Genomic DNA, 21,140 nt, shown 5'->3' on the forward strand with positions numbered 1-21,140 from the left:
TCATCGATAATCTACTAATTATACATTGATCCTTAACAAAGGGGACTGAGTTTTTGACAAACGAGTTCTAACTTCAAAGCCCAGAAATAAAACTGTGTTGGTTCTTGACTTTGGAGTTTGGAGGACTGGAGGCTGGAGCCCATTTTCAGAATCCTCCTAAATATAAAAAATTCTTTACCTTTTTTATTTGTCTGCGTTATCACAATAATCGATCCGCGTCGTTTTTATCTAATTCAATCTCAACCTTCCATTACTACCAGATCAACGCTGGCCATTCCACATTTCAACTCCTCCACGTGCCATGTCATCGATCCGCGTGCTGTCACATACAAACAAATCACACCCGCCCATCTCTCAACTAATCAACGGCCACAATCATCTTTTCACTCTCCCTCACCCTTCGCGCACAAACCCCAATTTCAAAACCACACTATATAACTCTTCCCTCGCTCGCCAAGAAGGAAAGAGCAGAAAAGAAAAGAACGACCAAAATTATTTCCGTCGTAGTTATTTTACGGTGATCACGGATGGCTCGTACGAAGCAAACTGCTCGCAAGTCAACCGGCGGTAAGGCTCCGAGGAAGCAGTTGGCAACTAAGGCTGCTAGGAAGTCGGCTCCGGCGACTGGCGGCGTGAAGAAGCCGCACCGCTTCAGGCCAGGCACGGTAGCGCTTCGCGAGATCCGAAAGTATCAGAAGAGCACAGAGCTCTTGATCCGAAAGCTTCCGTTCCAGCGATTGGTCCGTGAAATCGCGCAGGACTTCAAGACCGATCTCCGGTTTCAGAGCTCAGCCGTGTCGGCGCTTCAAGAAGCTGCGGAGGCTTATCTCGTAGGACTCTTTGAGGACACCAATCTCTGCGCCATTCACGCCAAGCGCGTTACTATCATGCCTAAGGATATTCAACTCGCAAGGCGCATTCGGGGCGAGCGTGCTTAATCTTATTGCTAGAGTTCGTGTAGATTATTTCTAGCGTTGTTTATTCGAAAATGTTCATGTAGTTCACGCCAAGGATTATGTAGCATTGTATTGATTGAAACGCTTTATCAATGAAATTATCACTCTTGCACTCACTAGTTACGGAACTTGTCTCACTCAGGGGTATAATTGAATATAAATGGTGTATTTCTTTTGGGTTCAAATTTTATTTAAGTAGAGTCGGTTTAGATAAATTTATTTTGGAATAATTGAAATGTTTGAACAGGACAATGAGGTATACAAATTTAATTAGAATGCGTACTTTTTTTAATTTTAAATTAATTATGCAAGCTCTTACGGAGTTGTTGCTACCTTTATGATTCAACTACATTTGCATGCGATTATTTTAAAAAGCCTTTACAGATGATATATGTAGTAATGCTTTGGCTGAATATCAAGACACTTACTTAATCCCTTCAATATTCAGAGGGTTAAAACCTGGTTCCAAAGTAGCATAATTAAAACATTGGTAAAAGTGAAAGGATATTAAATTTTGGGAATTAATTGGATAGGAGAAAGGTGAAAGCTAACTTGGGTTCCTAGTTGCTAGTTGAAATAAGAGTTTTATGGCACATTGTTCTTTGGAGATGCGAAATCTGTCACAGGTGTCTTTCCAGTTAAGTCAATGTCATAAATAGGCGAGCCATCAGGGTGCAACAAGCCCCAGTGTCGCTCTGTTTCAGGCCCAGGCTTTTGGTTTTCATCAAAGAGTGAGAAGATGAAGGTGGGTATTGCTAACCCGGGTCTGGCTGGGGTTCCAAGGGGTGGTTTTGTTGTCATTCTGTGAATGAGGTTGCGATTATAAGCGGCTGCATTACATATGTTTGCTCCATGTTCTCCTTTGTCGCCAGAATTTGGCCAACCTGTTTCGGATATTACGAGGTGGATGTTGGGGTACCCGAGTTTGGACATGGCAAAGATGAGGGAGTCAAGCATTTGGTCTAACAAATTGGTGTAGACCAAGCCACTGTGCGGGTCTCTTACGCTGAAATTTCCCCTGAATAGAGCAAAGTCAAGGCTAATATTTTTGGGGCTCTGTGACCATGGGAAATATGGGTATGCATCAATGAAGAAAAATGATTTGGTTGTGTTCAAGAACTTCAGCATTGGTGCCATTACACAGTCTCTTATGTCAGATCGGAACCTTCCACTTGAAGGTGGGAAAGTTGATTTCAAGACATCCATGGCTAATGGGGTGCCAATTTTGATGCCAGTGATGTTGTGAGCCGTGAGAGATCTTTTGATCCTTCGCATTGCTGGGACAAGATCGTGCCACATTTGGTGGCCTTGTTCTGAATTGTAGCTCAGCACTTCATTGCCCACAAGTAGGAAGCGGATCATGGTTGTGGGGAAGTAGGGGACAACATTGTTTCGCACCCATTCATCTGCTATGCTTTGGTTGGCAGCAATACCTGATATTTCATGGTTTGGGATCATGATCGAAACTTTGAGCTTTGTAGTTGATAGAAGATTTAAAATCTCAGGGTTAGCATCGTAGAGCTTCACGCGACCAGCCTTCATTCTTGTTAGTAACTCAATGGACTGACATGGAGAGGGTAAATTGTTCCCAAGTTGGCCATAGTTGACACCTATGTCGCTTGCGGCTCTTGCTCCTGTAGAATTATGAAAATTGGTGTTTATAAAATAAGGTCTTTCTAAAGATTAAGAAACTAATAAACAAATGTTTTAGTAAAAATTAAGTTGTGAATACATTGGAAATCACAAGTGAGATCATTCTCATACTTTTTAACAATTTTTTTGTTTTTTACTTGTAATTCTTTAATTAATGTTAAGTATCTTAAGGAGACTAATTAGCTGTAAATAAGATTATGCAAAAGGAAAGGAGTGCGTTCCTTCAAACTTACTAGTTAACGAAAGTACATAGACCAGAAATATAGCCAGAGGACCCATTTCTCCAACTTCTATGCTAGTGGACCAGTAATTACTTCCCAACGGTTGTTGTAATGGTTAAGGAATAGAGTGATGCTAAGATAATATTAGCAGCATCAATTTATACAAATGAGATGAAGACCAGCAGCAAGAAACCACGTACCTTGCAAAAGGATCTTTATGAGTGCAAACTAGAGGTAATCATATTTTAGTGTCCATAGGAAGCAAAGAAATATGAGAGGAATGAAGTTGTTCAGCACATACATAAACGATTAAACTAGTAGTAAAAGGCAAGGGTGTGGTCTCTTTGCTTGCTTTGATCGGTTTTCCGACCTATAAATTATTATAAGAAACACAGATACATTAATCACAAACTTTAGAAGGGCAAAGAAGCCACTTATGTATGAAGATCAGTCTAATGAAAAATGTTGTCACGTATCTCTTGTGAAATTGGAGAAGCCTTTGTAATGATTTGAGAACAGCTTATCTTGTAAATTTCGACACGACCATAGATTATTTTTCTTACACGATGAACCTCAACTCTCAAGTACCCCTCTCTTCATGACATTTCTTGGCTAGTTTGTTGTATCGTTCTAGCCATTTGAACGGAACAAATTTGTTATTTTTCAAAATAAAGGGATGAAAGATACAATTTAACCTATTTCTTTTAACGTACAATCTTAAGGTATATTTGTTTGCATTTTTAAAAAGAATTTTCTCTTTTTAAAAGTTAAAAATACATGTAATTTTAGTTTTTAAAAAGAGAAAACTCTTTTTAAAAAATGCAAACAAACGTACTCTTAGTTGTTGGTTTTCTTTTATTTAAACGGTTATAATTAAGTTTATCATATATATTTTATTTTTTAATTTCTTATGCTTATAAAAAAATTCCCATCATGGCACCATCATATTTCTTTTAACATGTCTTTTATTCAAACGGTTATAATAAAGTTTATCAAATACATTTTTTTAATTTTAATATTTTAAATTTATTATATTTTATTTAAAAATAAAAAATTTAATTTATCATAGTTATTTTTTAAATTAAAAATTTTTTAAAATGTTTTTTTCGTACCTTTTACACATCCATGTGCTATCTATGTAAGCATCTTTATTGTTTTTTTATTTTTTTATTCTTTTAGGAAGGTACCGTTATTGTGAAGATAAATTTGAGTTCAGCGTAAATCTTATAAACTTGGAATCATTTTAATAATTTAAAATATAATTTAAATGATAAATACGCATATTAGTAATTCAATGAAAAATACATAGTTCACCGTGAATCCAAATTTATATTAACGATAATATTCATTTTTTTAAAATATACTTATTTTTTATTTTTCATAAATTAAATTTATAAATTAGTCGTTAACATTTATCATTTGCATCTTATCAATGTGATTTAATAATTATTTATTTATTTTGATATTTCTTTATTTATAATCCATGTAATATAGTATGTTTAGAATAATATATTATTCAAAATTAACTTTAGAATAACAATCTTAAGACGAACAATATAAAAGTTTTCTTTCCACCGTTCATTTTGTATAATCAACATTTAACTTTGTATTTGTACACCAATTTTTATAAATTAATTTTAAATTATTATAATTTATTTTAAAATATTAGAAAGTTAATTTATCATTTAAAAAATTGATATTTATATGAGTTTTAAAAATTATGATATTAAATAAGTTTCTGAAGTAATATTAAGTAGGTCATTTTATTATGTTATAAATTCAAATAAAAATTACTTAATTTTTTAAAAAAATTAATATGATAAGTATTTAAGAGGTTAACCTAATGTTAATTTTTTTTAAAATTTTATCCTAACATTTAAATCGAGTCTTGTATTCAAGAACAATGGTATTTACATATATATATGATACACTCACGCAAACGTATATAATGATGCCAAATTTTGTGAGCCATGTTGTGATAACAATATAAAGCTGACCATTAATGTATTCACACTAATAGGAACCCCACCATAAATTCAATTATTTTCTCTCTATGTGCTGAGTGTACAATATAAATAGATATGCAAGCAAAAATAATATATTTCAGTCGTCATAAGACTAATTTGACAAAAAGAAAAAAGAAAAAGAATACATATCACAGTACCAAAGAAACAAATTGAGTGAACGTGTATGGGTAAGCTCGTATAATGGAACTTTGATCCATTTACGTATCAATGACACCTTATTGTCTCAATGAAATGATTATTACTATGTAAAAGAAACATATATGGCAAAATGCTGTTTCAGTGTGGTGTCTTATATGGAAAGGAGTTTAACTGCGACACTTTCTCTTGCAAGTGGAACACACACGAGATTATGGGCTCTTGGAACTGTGAGACCGGGTCTCTCTTCCATGCTAACTTTGGCATCATTGCCTTTCAATATTTCACCTTCTGGGCTCACTACTTGCAGGTCAAAACACTGGATAAGAGAAGCAAGAAGTGTTGCCATTCCTGCAGTAGCCAAATTGACACCAGGGCACATTCTTCTACCAGACCCAAATGGGATCAGTTGGAAATGCTGGCCCCTAAGATCAACAGGACCTGCTTCCCCTTCACCACCACTGTCTAAGAACCTTTCAGGACGAAATTCCAAAGGTCTGTCCCAGTACTTAGGGTCTCTTCCCACAGCCCATACATTGAAAAGTATTAATGCTCCTTCTGGGATCACATACCCGTTGATCTCACACTCTTCCACACATTTTCTTTTCACTACTGGGAGTGGCGGGTGCATACGAAATGTCTCCTTCACAATGGCTCTAATGAAAGGAAGGTTTTGAACATCTGCTTCGTCAACAAGTCTATCTTTTCCAACAACCCTGTCAACTTCCTCTCTTGCTTTTTGAAACACCCTTGGATTGTTGATCAGCTCTGACAATGCCCAATCTGTTGCCACGGCTGTGGAATCTGTCCCTGCTGAGAAGAAATCCTGCACACAAAAAGGCGTCGGAACATTATTAAACACGTGTATAGGTTCATTCACTTTGGACACAAACATATATAGAAGGATGAGAACTTTGTTTCGATAAACCGAAGCAAGAAACTCACCACAACGAGACCCTTGATTTGATCCTTGGTAATTTTGATCTCCATGGTTTCGTCCTCAGCAAATTCAAGCAAAGTGTCAAGGAAAACAACGCTCTGCTCATTCTCATCAACTTCTCCGTTTCTCTCCTTTCTCCTTTTCCTCATCTCTTGGCGCTTCTTAATAACCCTTTCAATGACGGGGTCAAATTTGTTAAATATTTCGTCAATTCTCTTCTCATACTTTCCAACCTTGAGTTTCTTCAAAGGCCAAATAAAGTCAGTTAAACTGTATTCCCCAAAGATCTTAAGCACCTCACGAGCAATATCTCTAATCTCTTCAGCTTCACCCAACATCATCCTAGAGATAGTGCTGTTTGTCCATTTCAAAAGTTCCTCGGTGACATTAAGGGGCTTTTGGGCTTCTGCACTTTGGGCCAAGACCTTGAGAACCTTACGGATTTCTTGGCTCCTCAGAGGCCTCAACTTGTTAACGGTGGTGGCATTGAGAAGGTCGTTCATGATGAGCTTCCTAATGAACTTCCAGTAAGGTCCAAAGGGAACCATGGCCACAGAGTTGTTATATGTGAGGCGTCTGATGGCAGAGGTCTGGAACCTTGTGTTGAAGGAAGAAGCCTCGTGGGTTTGAAGGAAGAGCTTAAACAAGTCAGGAGTAGAGGCAACAACGGTTGGCATGGAACCAAAGTAGAGAGAGTACAAAGGGCCATAACGTTCAGAGAGACTAATGAGGGAGTGGTGGAGAAGTGGTTTGTCCAAAAGGTGAAGGTGTCCAACGAATGGAAGACGAGACTTTGGACTTGGAGGGTTAGGGAGGTGACGAAGGGCCTTAGATTTTGCACTTGGTTTGGGACGTAAGTGCATGAACAGAGCTATGACCAATAAGGTAATTGCAAGTTGGAGCAACATGGTGTGTGCTTGTTTGTTTGATCTTGGCTTTGGTAGCGTAATGAACGAGTGTGGGAATTGAGTAATCCTGAGTGAGGCTAATTAACTGAGATGTTTTTCAGCCTGAGGAAACAAGCTTCCATCATTGCCCTTTTATAAGCAACCGAATGACACTGTACCGCGGGCTTCTCACTCATCTTCAATGTTGGTGGGCATGTGAGATACATCGGGATGAAAACAATTATTGCTTATTCCCAGTCTCCTACACCACAAGATGACAAAGAAAAGACATTGATGGCTTTTAATTTTTTATGAAATATTTGACTGTTCTCATTTTATTTACATTCTTTATATTTTACTCAATGAAACTTCTAGCTATAAAGATTAAAATAAATATTTTTCTAAATTATACGTAAATTAATGATTTTATAACAACGATTGTTTTGAAGATCTTATATCACCCACCACTGTCTAGTCTAAAGATAATATGGTGGCGCATCTTTCCTTGAATATGGTTTTGAAGTAGCAAATAGCAATCCTGCTCGAGAGCTTCAGTCAAAGGAACGTTGTGTGTTGAAGGCTGCTGAGCAACGTGGCATCTGAACGTTCACTGTATAAGTGAAAATATGCATTTTAAACAGTAGAACTTCTTGACCAAAACAAAAAACTAATAGAACGTGTAACTAACGCTGGTCTTGGCATTTTTCTCACTGACTTGAAAATTAGCTGTTATGTTTTGTATACATATTTTCTCCACACTATTTTTTTTTTTTTTCACTCATGTTAGACTTAATTAGTGAGTATCGAACAATTTTTCCCTTAAAAATAATGTAAAGACGTGTCAAACACTCATCATTATTGATCTTTTGGCATACATTTGAATTTGACAAGTTCAAGAGTTAGAAACAATATTAGTTTGGTTGATTTGAAATTAACACCTGATAATTTGTGTATAATGTTGAAGTTTATTAGGAAGAGTCGCAATTCAATTTATTTATATACAAACTAGACAATTTGTCTATGTATAAAAATTCAATCATATTATTAAAATAAAATCAATAAATAAGTTAGATTATTTCATTATTTGTTATTAAATGAATATTAATTATTCAATATATTTAATAATTATTGGATTAAGCAATCTAAAAATGGTTTGGAAAGTAATATGATGTTCTGTATGGGCGAGGTGGGTTCTTGTGATGAGTAAACGCTTCCCTTACAGTGGATGGAATGTGTAGTGGGTTCATCGATTACAAATAATTCTTCACAGTGCATTGCAATGCATGTGTTAAAGTTCAAAAAATAAAATAAATTACAGTTCTTGAAATCAACGGGGAAAATGCAAAATATTGCAATGGTAACTTTTTGCCTTTTCCATTGGCACGCGGTTGAAATTTAGCTTCTAGAATGGAAGTGGCTAACAATTGACTGCAGACTAGTCTTATTTCTGAAGCTCGTGCTCTTGTTGCCCCTGCATTTCTCGAGCCTTGGTTTGGTGGCTGTCATTTTCAAAGGATTACAAAGCTTAATATTTATGTCCGTCGTCTATCCTACGCTCCACAGAAAACTCAAATCGATTTTGTTTTGCGATCCAAACTTTTTAAATGTGCTAGAAGACTGCATTATATTTTAAAAAATAAAACAGTTGAATTTAATTAAAATAGTAAATCAATTCATTTATTCATTACCTGTCTAATCTAATCGCAATTCATTCAAACATAAAAATAAATAATGAATTAAATTAGATAAGGTCACCACTTATTACTGAATAAATAACACATTATTTAATATATTTAGTAATTTATTAGGTTAAATGTACAAAAATTGGTTGGACATACGTCTTTAGGGACAGGTCTTAATGAGTGTTTGCATGTAAGAATGTGTATGAATATTAAAGTTTATTTTATAATTTTTTCAAAAAGAAAAGTATATTTAAATCAATGAATTGAATTCACTTATAAAAAGTGGTTAACAGATAAGTTGAATAATATTTTATTAAACTAATAAATTTTCATAAAATAATTTTAAAAAAAATAAAAATGTATTATAGAACTATTTTTAAATTTAATAAATTTTACAATTTTAAAAAAAATAATATTCTATTAGCAATAAATATTCTATTATATTAAATAAAATTGAATAAAGAGAAAAATTTTAATTAAAAAATAAATTATAAATATTTAACATTTAAATTCTTTTTTAATATAGAAAATTAATACTTAATGAAAAAGAAAACTATTTGACATGTCAAGAAGGACAAAAAATTTCTAAAAAATTTTAAATTATATATATAGATTGTCCAATTAATACATTTTAACAAGTTTAGATTTAAAAAGCTACTCCAAATAATTTAGATTTTTAAAAATGGTTTGATTTCATTTAAAACCGTTCTATTTTTAATGCTCCCTAGCCAGCGTATATACATATATAAGGATTTAATGACTTATTTTCTGACTCATTCATTGATTATTTTTACCCTTACCAATTAATTATAATTTAATACAAAATTTATCAACTTTATTTGTTTGACAAACCTAGATTTTTAACACCCCTCCCCCAGGAAATGTGATAACCCATTATAAAAACATATTAACGGTGTATTTGAGTAAATTATTTAATTAAGTACTTATTTAAAAATTTTTTATTATATTAAGTTATACATTAAAAAAAATTATAATAAGCTAAGAAACTAATAAAATAATTCATTTTCATAAACATTTCATAACCTGCTATAAACGCCTATTAAGTTATTATTTATATATTATATAACAAGGATTTTTAACTTTTGCCATGTACGCATTTACATCTCATTTTGTAAATTATTTATTTTTATTAAATAAGCATACAACCTGTATTAAATAAGCATACAACCTGTATTAAATAAATTATATTATAAGATTAAAAATTGTAAAAATTAAATATTACGCTACCAAAATAATTCATGCATTAATAATGAAAATGTAAAAAATAGAATACATGTTATTAATAATTATTAATTTCCAACAGTTTTTAAAAGATATTAATCAAATTACTTCGAACATACATGTAAAAGTATTCTAAAACATTTGCTTATATGTTTTCAATATTAATATATCTTCGATACTATGTGATGCATTAATTTATTTATCCTTAAATTATGATTTAGACATCAATATACTTTCATGTCTATGTACAATTCGTTATCAATATATATATAACTTAATTACATTTTAATTCCTTTACGAGTTGTTTAACATTTATTTGCTTGTATTTTATTTGTCAATATTGTAATGATTATAAATTTATAATTAAGCATTCCCGTTACTCTCTGTTTATTAAGTTCCTTATATCCTTATTTTCTTTAGTAACATAATTATATATTAGTATAGTTTTTAGTTTTGTGAAAAAATGGAGAAAAAAATAAATTTTAAATAATAAAATGAAATGAGATTTCATAATAAATAATATTATTAAAAATTTAATTTTTTGTTATGTACATAATGTATATTGTAGTTGATTTTCCTTAATAGAATAAGGGTTTCTAGTTATTATTGTATGATTATATATTTATGATAGCTAGATTAAAAAATAATTTAAAATATCAATTTGGGGGATGGAAAACTTGATGTTATTTTTTAAAATTTTATTTAAAATATGAGATTTCGATGGACGAGTCTTGAGTATAAGAGGATTTTTTTTTTTCAAGTATCATTCGTGGGAGATAAAATATGATACTACACGTGGACATTTCTTTCAATGAAGGTTCGAACTGTGATTTGCTATCTTACAGTTGAAAAACCTCTTTTTATAAACAAAAATATTTAAAATGATTCAATAAATTAAATTCACAACAAATTTAAGAATATATTTTTTTTAATGTTTTAGGTAAACAAATTGATGGAAGGACTTAACTGTGAATTTTGAAAACTAAAATTACAAAATTTAGAGCTCGTTTAAGGTGGTTTTTAGTTTAAAATTTTAAAAAATTTAAAATCTTAATGTTTGTTTGCATTTTTAAAAAGAATTCTCTTTTTAAAATGCAAACAAACATACCATAACTTGTTTTGAGTTTTACCGTTTTGGTTTTAACTTTATTCTTTTATAGTTTTTAAATTTTAAAGTCCAAATTTGAATTCAAAACCTAAAAATTACTAATTACATATTTAAATTTATTTAATAAAAATAAATTAACCTATAATAACAATGATATTATGATAAATGGTAGAGATAATTGAGAAATAACAAATAGTCAATAATTAACAATGATAGTAACAATAATAATGATATTATTGAGTTGAGTGAGAAATTATTGTAATAATGATAATGATGGGTGGCTAAAGATGACAATAATAATGTTATACTAATGATTATAGTGGTAGATGATCAAAGTAAATAAGAGAATAATAAAGGTAACAACAAACACTTGTGGTCATAATAGTTATAATAACAATGATAATGGTAACCAACAATTATGGTAATTATAATAATAATAATGGTCAAAGTAATAATAGAGGTAAAAATTATTACAATAATTTTGATAAAAGGTTGTGATAACAGTGACAATAGTCAGTGAAGCTAGTGCTAATAAAGATAATAGTTGATAGTAGTGATAAAATAAATGATAATAATAACAATGATGATGGTAGGTAATTAAGACGGTGAAAGAGAAAATAATGGAAGTGAATATAATAATAATAATAATGATACTCCTTTCGATTCTTTTTGTAAGAAACAAAAAATTAAATCATCAGGATCAAGGAAAGTAATTAATTCTGTTATTTTTTTATAAATATAAATTTTATTTTAAAAATACTATGATATTAAATGGTATAATTAGTAATTTATATATTTAATGATACTAATAAAAGAAAGGTATAAAAGAAATTTAACAATTAATGCATCTTGAATTTATTATTTATTTCTTATAATAAAGATAAAGAAAATGTTCTATTTTGTTTATTATAAAAAGAACCGGAAGGAGTAATGATAATAATCAATAGTGATAATAATTATGATAATTGAACCGTGTAAAATATAAAAGTAGTGAAAATAGTATAATAATAATAATGGTGGTAAGTAGTTAAAATAATTAAAAATAATAATAATGAAGGTAATAACCAATAGTGATTATGGCAATAATACCATATTGATAGTTACGATAATATAAAAAATAATTTAAGTAATAATTAATAAAAGTTGTCGTGGAAGTGGTGACAATAAGAAAAAATATAACAAAAAATAAGGGTGACAACACTAGTAATAATAGCAAAGATAGTTAATTTAGCAACGATAATAATTATGATAATAACGATGATGAATTAACTTTAAGTTTTTTATAAGAGACAATAAAATTAAATAATTTTTTTTATACAACTCAAAACCAAAAGTCAAACCATCATTTTTTAAATTAAGTTAAATTAATTCTAAAATTAAGTTAAAAATAAATTTAACTGTATTTTATTCAAACAAATTTTATTTTAAAATTTACATTAAAAAATTTGAAAACTTATAACTATTTCAAACGAGCTCTTAATTATATAACAAATAAACGTTATATTAAAATAAAATATTTTTGGGAATCAAACTTGTGAAACGGAGAGGTAAAAATATAATTATTAAGTTTAAATAAAATTTTCATCCAACTGTAACATAAATATTATAATAATAATAATTATTTTAAATTATTGTTATATATACCAAAATTTAAATATTTTAGTTAAAATATGCTAGCATTTCTTAATTTACACGGGAAGTTGTAAATTGGTACGTATTATTTTAACTTATAAATAATTAAATACGTTCCTAAATTGGTATGTATTATTTTAACTTATAAATAATTAAACAAGTTCCTTAATTTTATAATCACTTGCTTTTGTTAAGTGCTTTCATTAATTGACCGTTAGGTTAAATTATGCTAATAGTTCCTAAATCATAGAAAAAATTGTAAATTGGTGCTCAGACTTTTAAAACATGTAAATTGGTTGTTAAGGTTTATATAGTTTATAGAATTTATGTGAACTCCAACGGGGAATGTTATCAGACTAGTCAACACTAGACAAACTAGATAAACTAGCTAAAGCTTATTTGGTAAGAGCATTACTCCAAAATAACTAGTACGGCTGAGCCTAATTTGATCTCAAAACTTAAGTCAAAAAGTTACTTAAAATTGAACTCCAAAATAAAAAGTCCATTTTGTATTATCTTTGTTATGATTAAGCTCCAAAATGCATAAAATACATCTTATCTCTAATACCTTTTGTTATCACAACTTTCACACAATTTAGCATGACTTTCTCCTTCAAGTTAGAGACAAAGAAATCTTTAAAATTATGATTTAAAACTAAGGAATCCGAGAACGAGAGGAGCTCCACATGAGCCTTAGGAGCATTTGAGATAAGCTAGCTGTTAGAACTTTTAAGTAAACAAGATTTACAATAATTGAGATTTGATGATATGATCTTTTAAGTGTGAATACACATTTTCCTAAAAACAATATTTCGTCTCTTATTAGAGTGTAGGGTACCATGAAATTTGTTTTTGAGATATAAAGAAGATTGACCATAATAATTCACGCTCTATGAATTAACGTCTCATGAAAACATAAAGTAAATTCAATTTTGTGTTGTTGATGTTTTTAAAAAAAATAGTTTTGCATATACTTTTTCACTTTGATATGTATTATATGATTATGTGACTCGTAAATAAGTTAGTTAACAAAGTAAGTGACTCGTAAATAAGTTAGCAAAATGACTTACTATAACAAGTTTTAAAATTTAATTCTTACTAAATTTTGCAGATAAAGAATCTCAATGTCTTAAGTATTTAAAATAGGTCTTTCTTTAACATAATTCTTTTTAAGATTAAGTAAGAACATAACTGTTTATTCATGTGAAACCATATCATATTCTCTCAAACTCACTCACATCTTTGTTTTTAAATACGTTCTATGTGTTTCCAGTGTAAAGTTCAACATTAAATTGAGTGGTTGCGTTTGAAATTTACTTGATAATAGTTGGAAAAGAGAAATATAAGGCAAGAGATCTCATGAAATCACGTAATCCTCTTTTGAAATATTGTCTTAGAAGCTTTGTTCAATTTCAATTCATTCTTATTTACCCTTCTTGATAGTATGCAAACTTGTTTCTCACATATACCCTAAACCTACGTAACCATTTTTCCTTTGGATTTTTATACTTTCCAATGTAAGAGTTTCCTATTTGAAAACATCATATATTCATTCCAATTATCTTAAAAATCATCATTTTGGTTTGATTATACTAAGGGTAATGACTAAAGATATTTTGTTGAATTGGAAAAAAAGCAGAGAATTCACTTTGTTGTAATTTTTACTTACGTTAGAGTTATCCGTTCAAGTTAAATTTAAACAGAGATGAATCTAATTTTTTGTCAAATTTACTTAAGCTAACACACATTCGCTTCAGCAAATCAAAGACATAGATGAATCTAAATTTTTTGTTAAAACTAGCTTAAGTCATAATCCATGCGCTGAAGAGAATTAAAGACATATATAAGTCTAACACACATTCACTGAAACTAATATTCATTGGTTAAGCCGTTATTGTGCTGTATTTCATGGCTTAAGTGAATTACTTCTAGTGAGTTATTTCTTTTGATAATTTTTGCTTAAGTAAAAAAAATTTAGCTTAAGTGAATGTTGCAGAATTTTTGTGATACAAAAACGACCATTATACAGGGAGAACATGTGAAAGATTTAAAAAAATATTGAATAATGTATCAATACAAAACCTCATTTTCAAGATGAATTGATACGGTAAGAGTGGATGTAAAATTTTTAATTTTAAATATCATTAACTTCATAAATAGAGTTTTTGGAGAAATCCAAAAATCTAACATAACATTCAACATTCTACTGATTTAAATGTTATTTTTTATTATGTATTCAAATTGCATTTGAATGCACATCTAAACGCATACTTTTTTAAAGTAAGATTAGAAGATATACACAAAGGTGAGGAGGAAAAAACAAATGTACATAGTTTTGAAGACAAAAGAGAGTAATAGATTTTGAAGCTATATATAGAAAAAGGTTTTTAATATCCAAAAAGAAATTTTGAAAAGTTTTATTAAGGATTAAATGATAAATATATATAAACTTGTATTATTAAGTTATAGGTAAAAGATCTAGTCACTCACTCATGAGTCACTTACTTGCTAACTCATGCTAACCTCCACATATATATAGAGGAAATTCTTGAAAGAAATCATAAAACATAACTACTTAGTAGTTACCATTGGAAATAACTACTAGTAGTTATCTTAAGGCTATGTTTGGAAGTTAGGTTTAGAAGGGGAGGGGAAAGGAATGGAGGGGTTAGAAGAGTTTTAATCTTGTTTAAAAGTTGCTTAATTAGGAGGGAAATGTTTTGAGAAAATTTTCTAAACCTTCCCAAAGCTGATTTTTTGAATTCTCCATTTTGAGAGTTTTCTTTGTCCTCCTCTCTTATACTATTTCACAATAGAACTTTAACTTTTTTTATTAAATGTTAGTTTTTCAATTAATAATTTTTAAAAAAATAAAAAAAATTAATTTTAAAATTTTAATTTTTAAGAAAGAAAAATATTTATTTTTTATTTTTTGTAAAAATAAAAAAATACAAATAAAAGATGTATAATTAATAAGTTTAAATATCTTTTAACTACCTTTAAATATGACTTATTTCAAAAAATTACCTTAATTTTTCTTTCATTTTAATGCCTAACTATTTTTTTTTCAATTTTATATCTGACGTTAACCGCTGTCAGTTAAATGGTGACATGGTTAACAATTTGCCATATCACTATCGAGCTCTCTCATCACCTCACTATTAAACTACCACGTCAGAATTTTACATCAGCATTTTTAAATTTTAACCTCATCCACCTAACCATTAAAAGTACATGCTCAATGTACACAGTCATATATTTTGACCGTGTACATCTTTGGTCTCTAATATTTACCCTTCACAACTTTTTTGAAAAGTATACGCTCATGTACATGGTTATATAATTTGACTATGTACATCTCTGATTTTGATGATGTGTTTCATTCCTACCCATAACAACACCATCACCACCCTCAATGTAACGCCCCAAATTTTGTAATATTAATTTTGATAATTATATATATCTAAATGTATATCATGTGTGTATGTATGTATATATATGTATTTATGTGTATGCATGACTGGTTGGGCTGAATGCAGGGCGAGATACTGAGCTGTTTTCACTACAGTGAAAGAATTATCGCTGTAGCGAGAGGGCCCTGGGAGGAAGGACCAGAACTGTTGCCTTCTCGCTGTAGCGAGAGAGCGACAATTTGGAGTGCATTTCTGGGTGCAGTCTCGCTGAGCGAGAGAGTCTTGTTGTAGCAAGATTCTGCAAAAATCAGAGTGCAGTTTTCTCTGATTTTTTTGCTGTAGCGAGAAGTTGTGTCACTGCAGCAAGGTCCTCTCGCTGCAGCGAGAATATATTGCTGTTGCGAGAGTGTTACGATTAGAGGGTTTTTAAAAGGGGTTTAGGGATTTGAGATTCATTTATCAAATTTCCTCCCAAATCTCGTCAATCCTCTCGACCCAAAACCCTTGTCCACCGATTAACTGCCTCCAAAGTTGTTCGGGAGTGAGATTGGAGCTTGGATTTGTGTGAGGAACGCTTGGAGGTGAGTTTTAAACGGTTAGAGTTTCAGTTTTCCTTCCCTTTTCTCTGTTCTTGGTGATTTTTGGGGTTCTCATGGAATTCTTCCATGTGTTTAGGCCGAAAGCCATGTGGGGAGCACTCCCGTGGTCGACTTTGAGCGTGAGTCTTCAATCCAAGGTAAGGGGGACTCTACCCTACTCTTTTATGTGTAATTTGTTGTTATTCTGTGGAATGTTGTGATGTGGCTGAGTTAGAATATAGGAAATTACTGAGATATGTGATGTGAATTATGTATCGGATGTTGTGAGTGGGTATGGGCACTCGTGCCGTATAATTGAATGAATATTGTGTGGAAATGTGGGCCCGAGAGCCGTGTAATATGAATGGAAATAGGTTAGGAGCCGTGTAATATGAATGAAATATGGGCTTAGTGTCGTAACTGTTAAATGTGGGCTATGTGCCGTATACTAAAATGTGTGTGTGACTGGGACGTGTAACGCCGTTGTAATGTACTATGAATGGTTCAGCGATACACTGGAGGTGTGGGAGATGAGACGGTAGAAATACCTTGAGGAAGAGGGAGTGGTGGTGACACCGACTATAGAACGGGTGCACTACGGGCCACACACTCTCTTCCTAACTAAACCTCTAACCATTACCTTTACTGAGCGACCCATGACTGCCCACGTGGTATCCGTGAGGCGGGGGTAACCGGCGATCATTCATGGTGAAAATCTGTGATCACAGTATCAATGTGAGTGTGGCTGGCGTGCAAATGCATGAGTTCACGATTTCTGCTTATGGATGTGATAATGTTGCCTGTGCCTGTATTTGTTTAATGTATTGGAAATGTGCTGGAGGTGAGACTCTATGTTAAATTGTATGTTTTGGTAGTGTAGAGTACTCACCCTTACATTCATTTTTCAGGTAATCAAGACGATTAGTACCGGACTCAGTGAGGCGACAAATGGACTACTATAGGATTTAGATTTTATTTTGAAATTTGTTATAATTGAACTAATCCTGTAGCAGTTATGTGATATTAATTTGTAACCCTTCACTTATTTCAAAAATCTTTTATGAAAATCTGATTATCCGATTTGCGAAATTATTATTTAATTGAAATTAAATTTAAGGTATTACACTCAACATCAGTATCCCCACCCTAACACCTGCAACATCACCTCTAATAGCCACCCTTGTTCTAGACTGACCATCACTCTGAAGCGCACTTGGTAAGTCTCTTTCAGGGGTCGACTTTTTAATAGAATCTTTATTCCCAGAAATCCAAACAACCTCTACACGAATATTGACTTTGTCAGGCTGATGAATACTCTAAGCAACATCTACCTCCTCAGCCTCAACATCTTCATTCACTTTCTTTACAAATGACTTCTTCCTTCTACCGTTTACTCGCCCAAATTCTAGAATGTTTCTGTCAAATCTATCATCCATGTCACCAGCCCTATCCTCCTCCCTTTCATCTAAATGAATTTCGTTTAGAGATTCCTCCTCACTACTGGAAAAATTGTCTCCAACAACATTCTTGTTGCCTCCTTCACAAACAACATATATTTCAATCTCTACACTGTTACACATGGCAAAATTAGCCATGTCTAGGGCTACACTATCACAATTGATTTTCTTGAAGTCAAAAGAACCAAATTTCCACAATATACTCACAGGGTGCTCTTTGTAACCTAAGATTGGCAATACATTTCCTCTAATACTAATGTAGAATCTCCACATGATAATTTAATGGTGAGGTGGATGAGAGAGATTGACGGTGACGTGACTAATTGTTAGCTATGTCACCATTTAACTGGCAGAAGTTAATGATAAGTCTGTAATTAGACCCTCTTTTACAGCTCATGTATTCATATTTGACCTTTATTTTATTTAGATTTTACACTAATTTATATATTAATTGTGCAGTTTGGTATAAAGAGGCCGTAAGTGGATTTTTGGTGCATTCTGGGCTCAAATTGATGGAAGATTAGAGTTTCGCAGTAGTTAGCACTCCCAGACCCATTCAATAAGCATGGGGGTGCTTCGAGCCCATGCACGGTTGTGCTTAAGGCCTTGCACGGCCGTGCTCATCTACGGGAAGTCCAATTATGAAGAGTTTTTAGGGTTTTTAAATCCTATAAAAGGGAAGATCTCAGGCATCGTAAAGGAAACTGTTTTTACATCTTGGCTTTGGCTCTAGAATACATCTGATCTCGTCTCTCTTGCACGGGATCCTTTGTACATGCTTGGCAAGACTTAGAGCTTCAAGCGATCATACTTGAAGACTGAAAACACATCTCATACTCTAGTTTGCTATTTCTTTTGATTATAACTTTGTTTATGATTGTTTTAGTTCTTTTCTTTTGCATAAGTAACTAAGTTTATAGTTAGAGCTATAGGAACTATTGTTCATGAATTTATTGAATTTTGATGTTTGAATCTAAATTTGATTTCCGTTTTGTGATTAGATTTTATCCTATTGCGCTTCTTTCTTAATCCTAATTAATTATATCGTCAGACGATCGTACCTCGATTAATTAATAGATCTATAGGGTAAAACGAGACAAAAGATTAGGTGAACAAAACCAATCTTTCTCTTCTAATCGTTATTAAATTAACAAGTTCATAGGTTCCTTAAACTTTTTCAAATTGATGTCTTGCATGACTATTGGGGATATTAATTTAGAGAAAAGAATATTAATATTACATGACCATTGAATATTAATAATATTCGTATGAATGATTGGTAATCACAAGAAAATCAGATTTAGAGTTAAATAGAAAAATAACATAAATGATTGAATGAGAAAACTCATATGTTTTAGGTTCCTCTCCGATAAGTTTAACCAAGGCGTGCATTTGTATTCCTTACTCTTAGTTTTATAATTGATTTTATAAATTCTTGTTTTTAATTAATCTCGTATCTTTGAAACTTAAACAATTGAATTAAGAAATTCTTAGTAATTGGAAATCAATCCTTGTATGACGATATTTTGAGAACTTAATTTAAGAACTCTTTATTACTTTTCGATGGTACACTTGTCCTCCGAACAGTTAACGTCAGGTATAAAATTGAAAAAAAAATTAGTTAGGTATTAAAATGAAAATAAAATTAAAATAATTTTTTGAAATAAGTCCTATTTAAAAATAGTTAAAAGGTATTTAAACTAATATAATAATATCATTTATATAATTAAACTCTCCATCACTTTCTTTTTTGAATATTAAACATCCAAACAAGTTAGAGGTTTAATCTCCTTCTCCTCCCTTCCCTTTCTCTCCTTCCTCTCCTTTCAAACAAAGCCTATAAATCTAAAAGACACAAACATTAACTTTCTCTCTTCTTACTTACAATTAATATCAAATACTATATCTTAATAATATTAATTATATAATCATAGATGCAAAATCATATAAATGCTCTAAAATTTCAACACTATCAAGAGAAGCAAAGACGGAGTCATTATTTGCCGTTTTCAAGTTTGAAATGTAGTTTTAAAGCGTATTTTCACGTCTTTGAACCTTAGCAGATAAATTAGAGACTTTGCTCTCAACTCAAGCGCCTAGTTCAAGAACCGAACAAAAAGACTTGATTACAAAATAGTATAAACTCCAGGGACCTATTTACAACTTCTGAAAGTTCTGAATGGTCAACTAATGGAAGACTTTATAAAAGTACTTAATTACAAATGATTATAAGGTTACAGCTTTCCCTATAATTTAAGGTCTACTAGCGTAATTTAACCAATATTTTTAAATAAAAATGCAAAATTATTAATTATATTTCTAATAATTTAGATATTAAACACTCAAATAACATTATTAAAAAATTAAAAATTGATTTTTAAATAAAATATATTATTTTAATAAAAAAATAACGTTAATATAATAGCTCAATTTATTATTGTATAAATAAACATAAAAATTTATACAAAGTAACAATTTTTCTAACATGTGATTAATAATATTTAAATATTAGATTTATAAATTATGATGAACTATTATTTTTAATGTGTCTTTAAACACCCAGTAAAAAATTAATGAAATAAAACGTGAAGTGAAAATAACTAATAAATAAAAATATACTGAACCAAATACAAAATTCCAAAATAAAGAATACGATGTATCTGGAGATATTTAGAAAAAGGGGAACTTGGGTATATCCTTGCGTGTCAAACATCTAGCCTGCGGAAGATGGGTATGCGACAATCATGATATTCCTTTTTAAGGGCCAATAAAAACTTTCACATCTTTGCTATTTTGCGGTTGATAAGGCCATAATTCTATTTTTTTTGTTACAGTTCAGACCAAAAGGTCAATAATGAAAAAAAAAAAAAAATACTTTTCAAATGATATGCACTCTGCAGGAATTTGCTTTTTAATTGTAGAATTTGTAAGAAGAGTGATAAAAAAAAATAATGTTATTGAATTTCTTTCGAATATCTTCAGGCAACTAACTTCTTTGAACAGTCAATATGTCTTAAATCTCTTTTCCCTGATCGTAATTTGCATTATTATTTTAAAAAAAAAAGTGGTTTTTGGATAAGTTTTTTAAAATTACAGTTTAACCCCCCTCTTCTCCATTTTTGTGTTCTTTTCCAGTATTGTACTTATTCATGCAATGAAAACATAATCGACCGATCATCTTAATGAGCTAAAGTTACCACAAATTTGTT

The 21,140-nt window shown here is 30.9% G+C and overlaps 3 protein-coding genes across 3 annotated transcripts; 1 reads left to right on the top strand and 2 right to left on the bottom strand.

The window, feature by feature from the left end:
* The first annotated feature begins 482 nt into the window (after positions 1–482).
* On the top strand, positions 483–971 carry LOC113857469 (histone H3.2). The gene has a single exon (XM_027489400.1). The coding sequence runs from the start codon at positions 528–530 to the stop codon at positions 936–938; it is 411 nt and encodes a 136-aa protein (XP_027345201.1). The 5' UTR covers positions 483–527; the 3' UTR covers positions 939–971.
* A 570-nt stretch (positions 972–1,541) lies between these two features.
* On the bottom strand, positions 1,542–2,888 carry LOC113859871 (probable glucan endo-1,3-beta-glucosidase A6). Its single transcript, XM_027492538.1, has 2 exons — positions 2,843–2,888; positions 1,542–2,590 (listed from the first exon to the last, which is right to left on the bottom strand). Exons 1-2 carry the CDS (start codon positions 2,886–2,888, stop codon positions 1,542–1,544), a joined length of 1,095 nt encoding a protein of 364 aa, XP_027348339.1.
* A 2,258-nt stretch (positions 2,889–5,146) lies between these two features.
* Positions 5,147–6,891, bottom strand: LOC113859872 (2-hydroxyisoflavanone synthase-like). The gene is made up of 2 exons (XM_027492539.1): positions 5,938–6,891; positions 5,147–5,818 (listed from the first exon to the last, which is right to left on the bottom strand). Exons 1-2 carry the CDS (start codon positions 6,838–6,840, stop codon positions 5,147–5,149), a joined length of 1,575 nt encoding a protein of 524 aa, XP_027348340.1. The 5' UTR covers positions 6,841–6,891.
* Positions 6,892–21,140: the final 14,249 nt, after the last annotated feature.

The sequence above is a fragment of the Abrus precatorius genome, unplaced genomic scaffold (genome assembly GCF_003935025.1).
Source record: "Abrus precatorius isolate BTA unplaced genomic scaffold, Abrus_2018 Scaffold2, whole genome shotgun sequence".
Classification (NCBI taxonomy): domain Eukaryota; kingdom Viridiplantae; phylum Streptophyta; class Magnoliopsida; order Fabales; family Fabaceae; genus Abrus; species Abrus precatorius.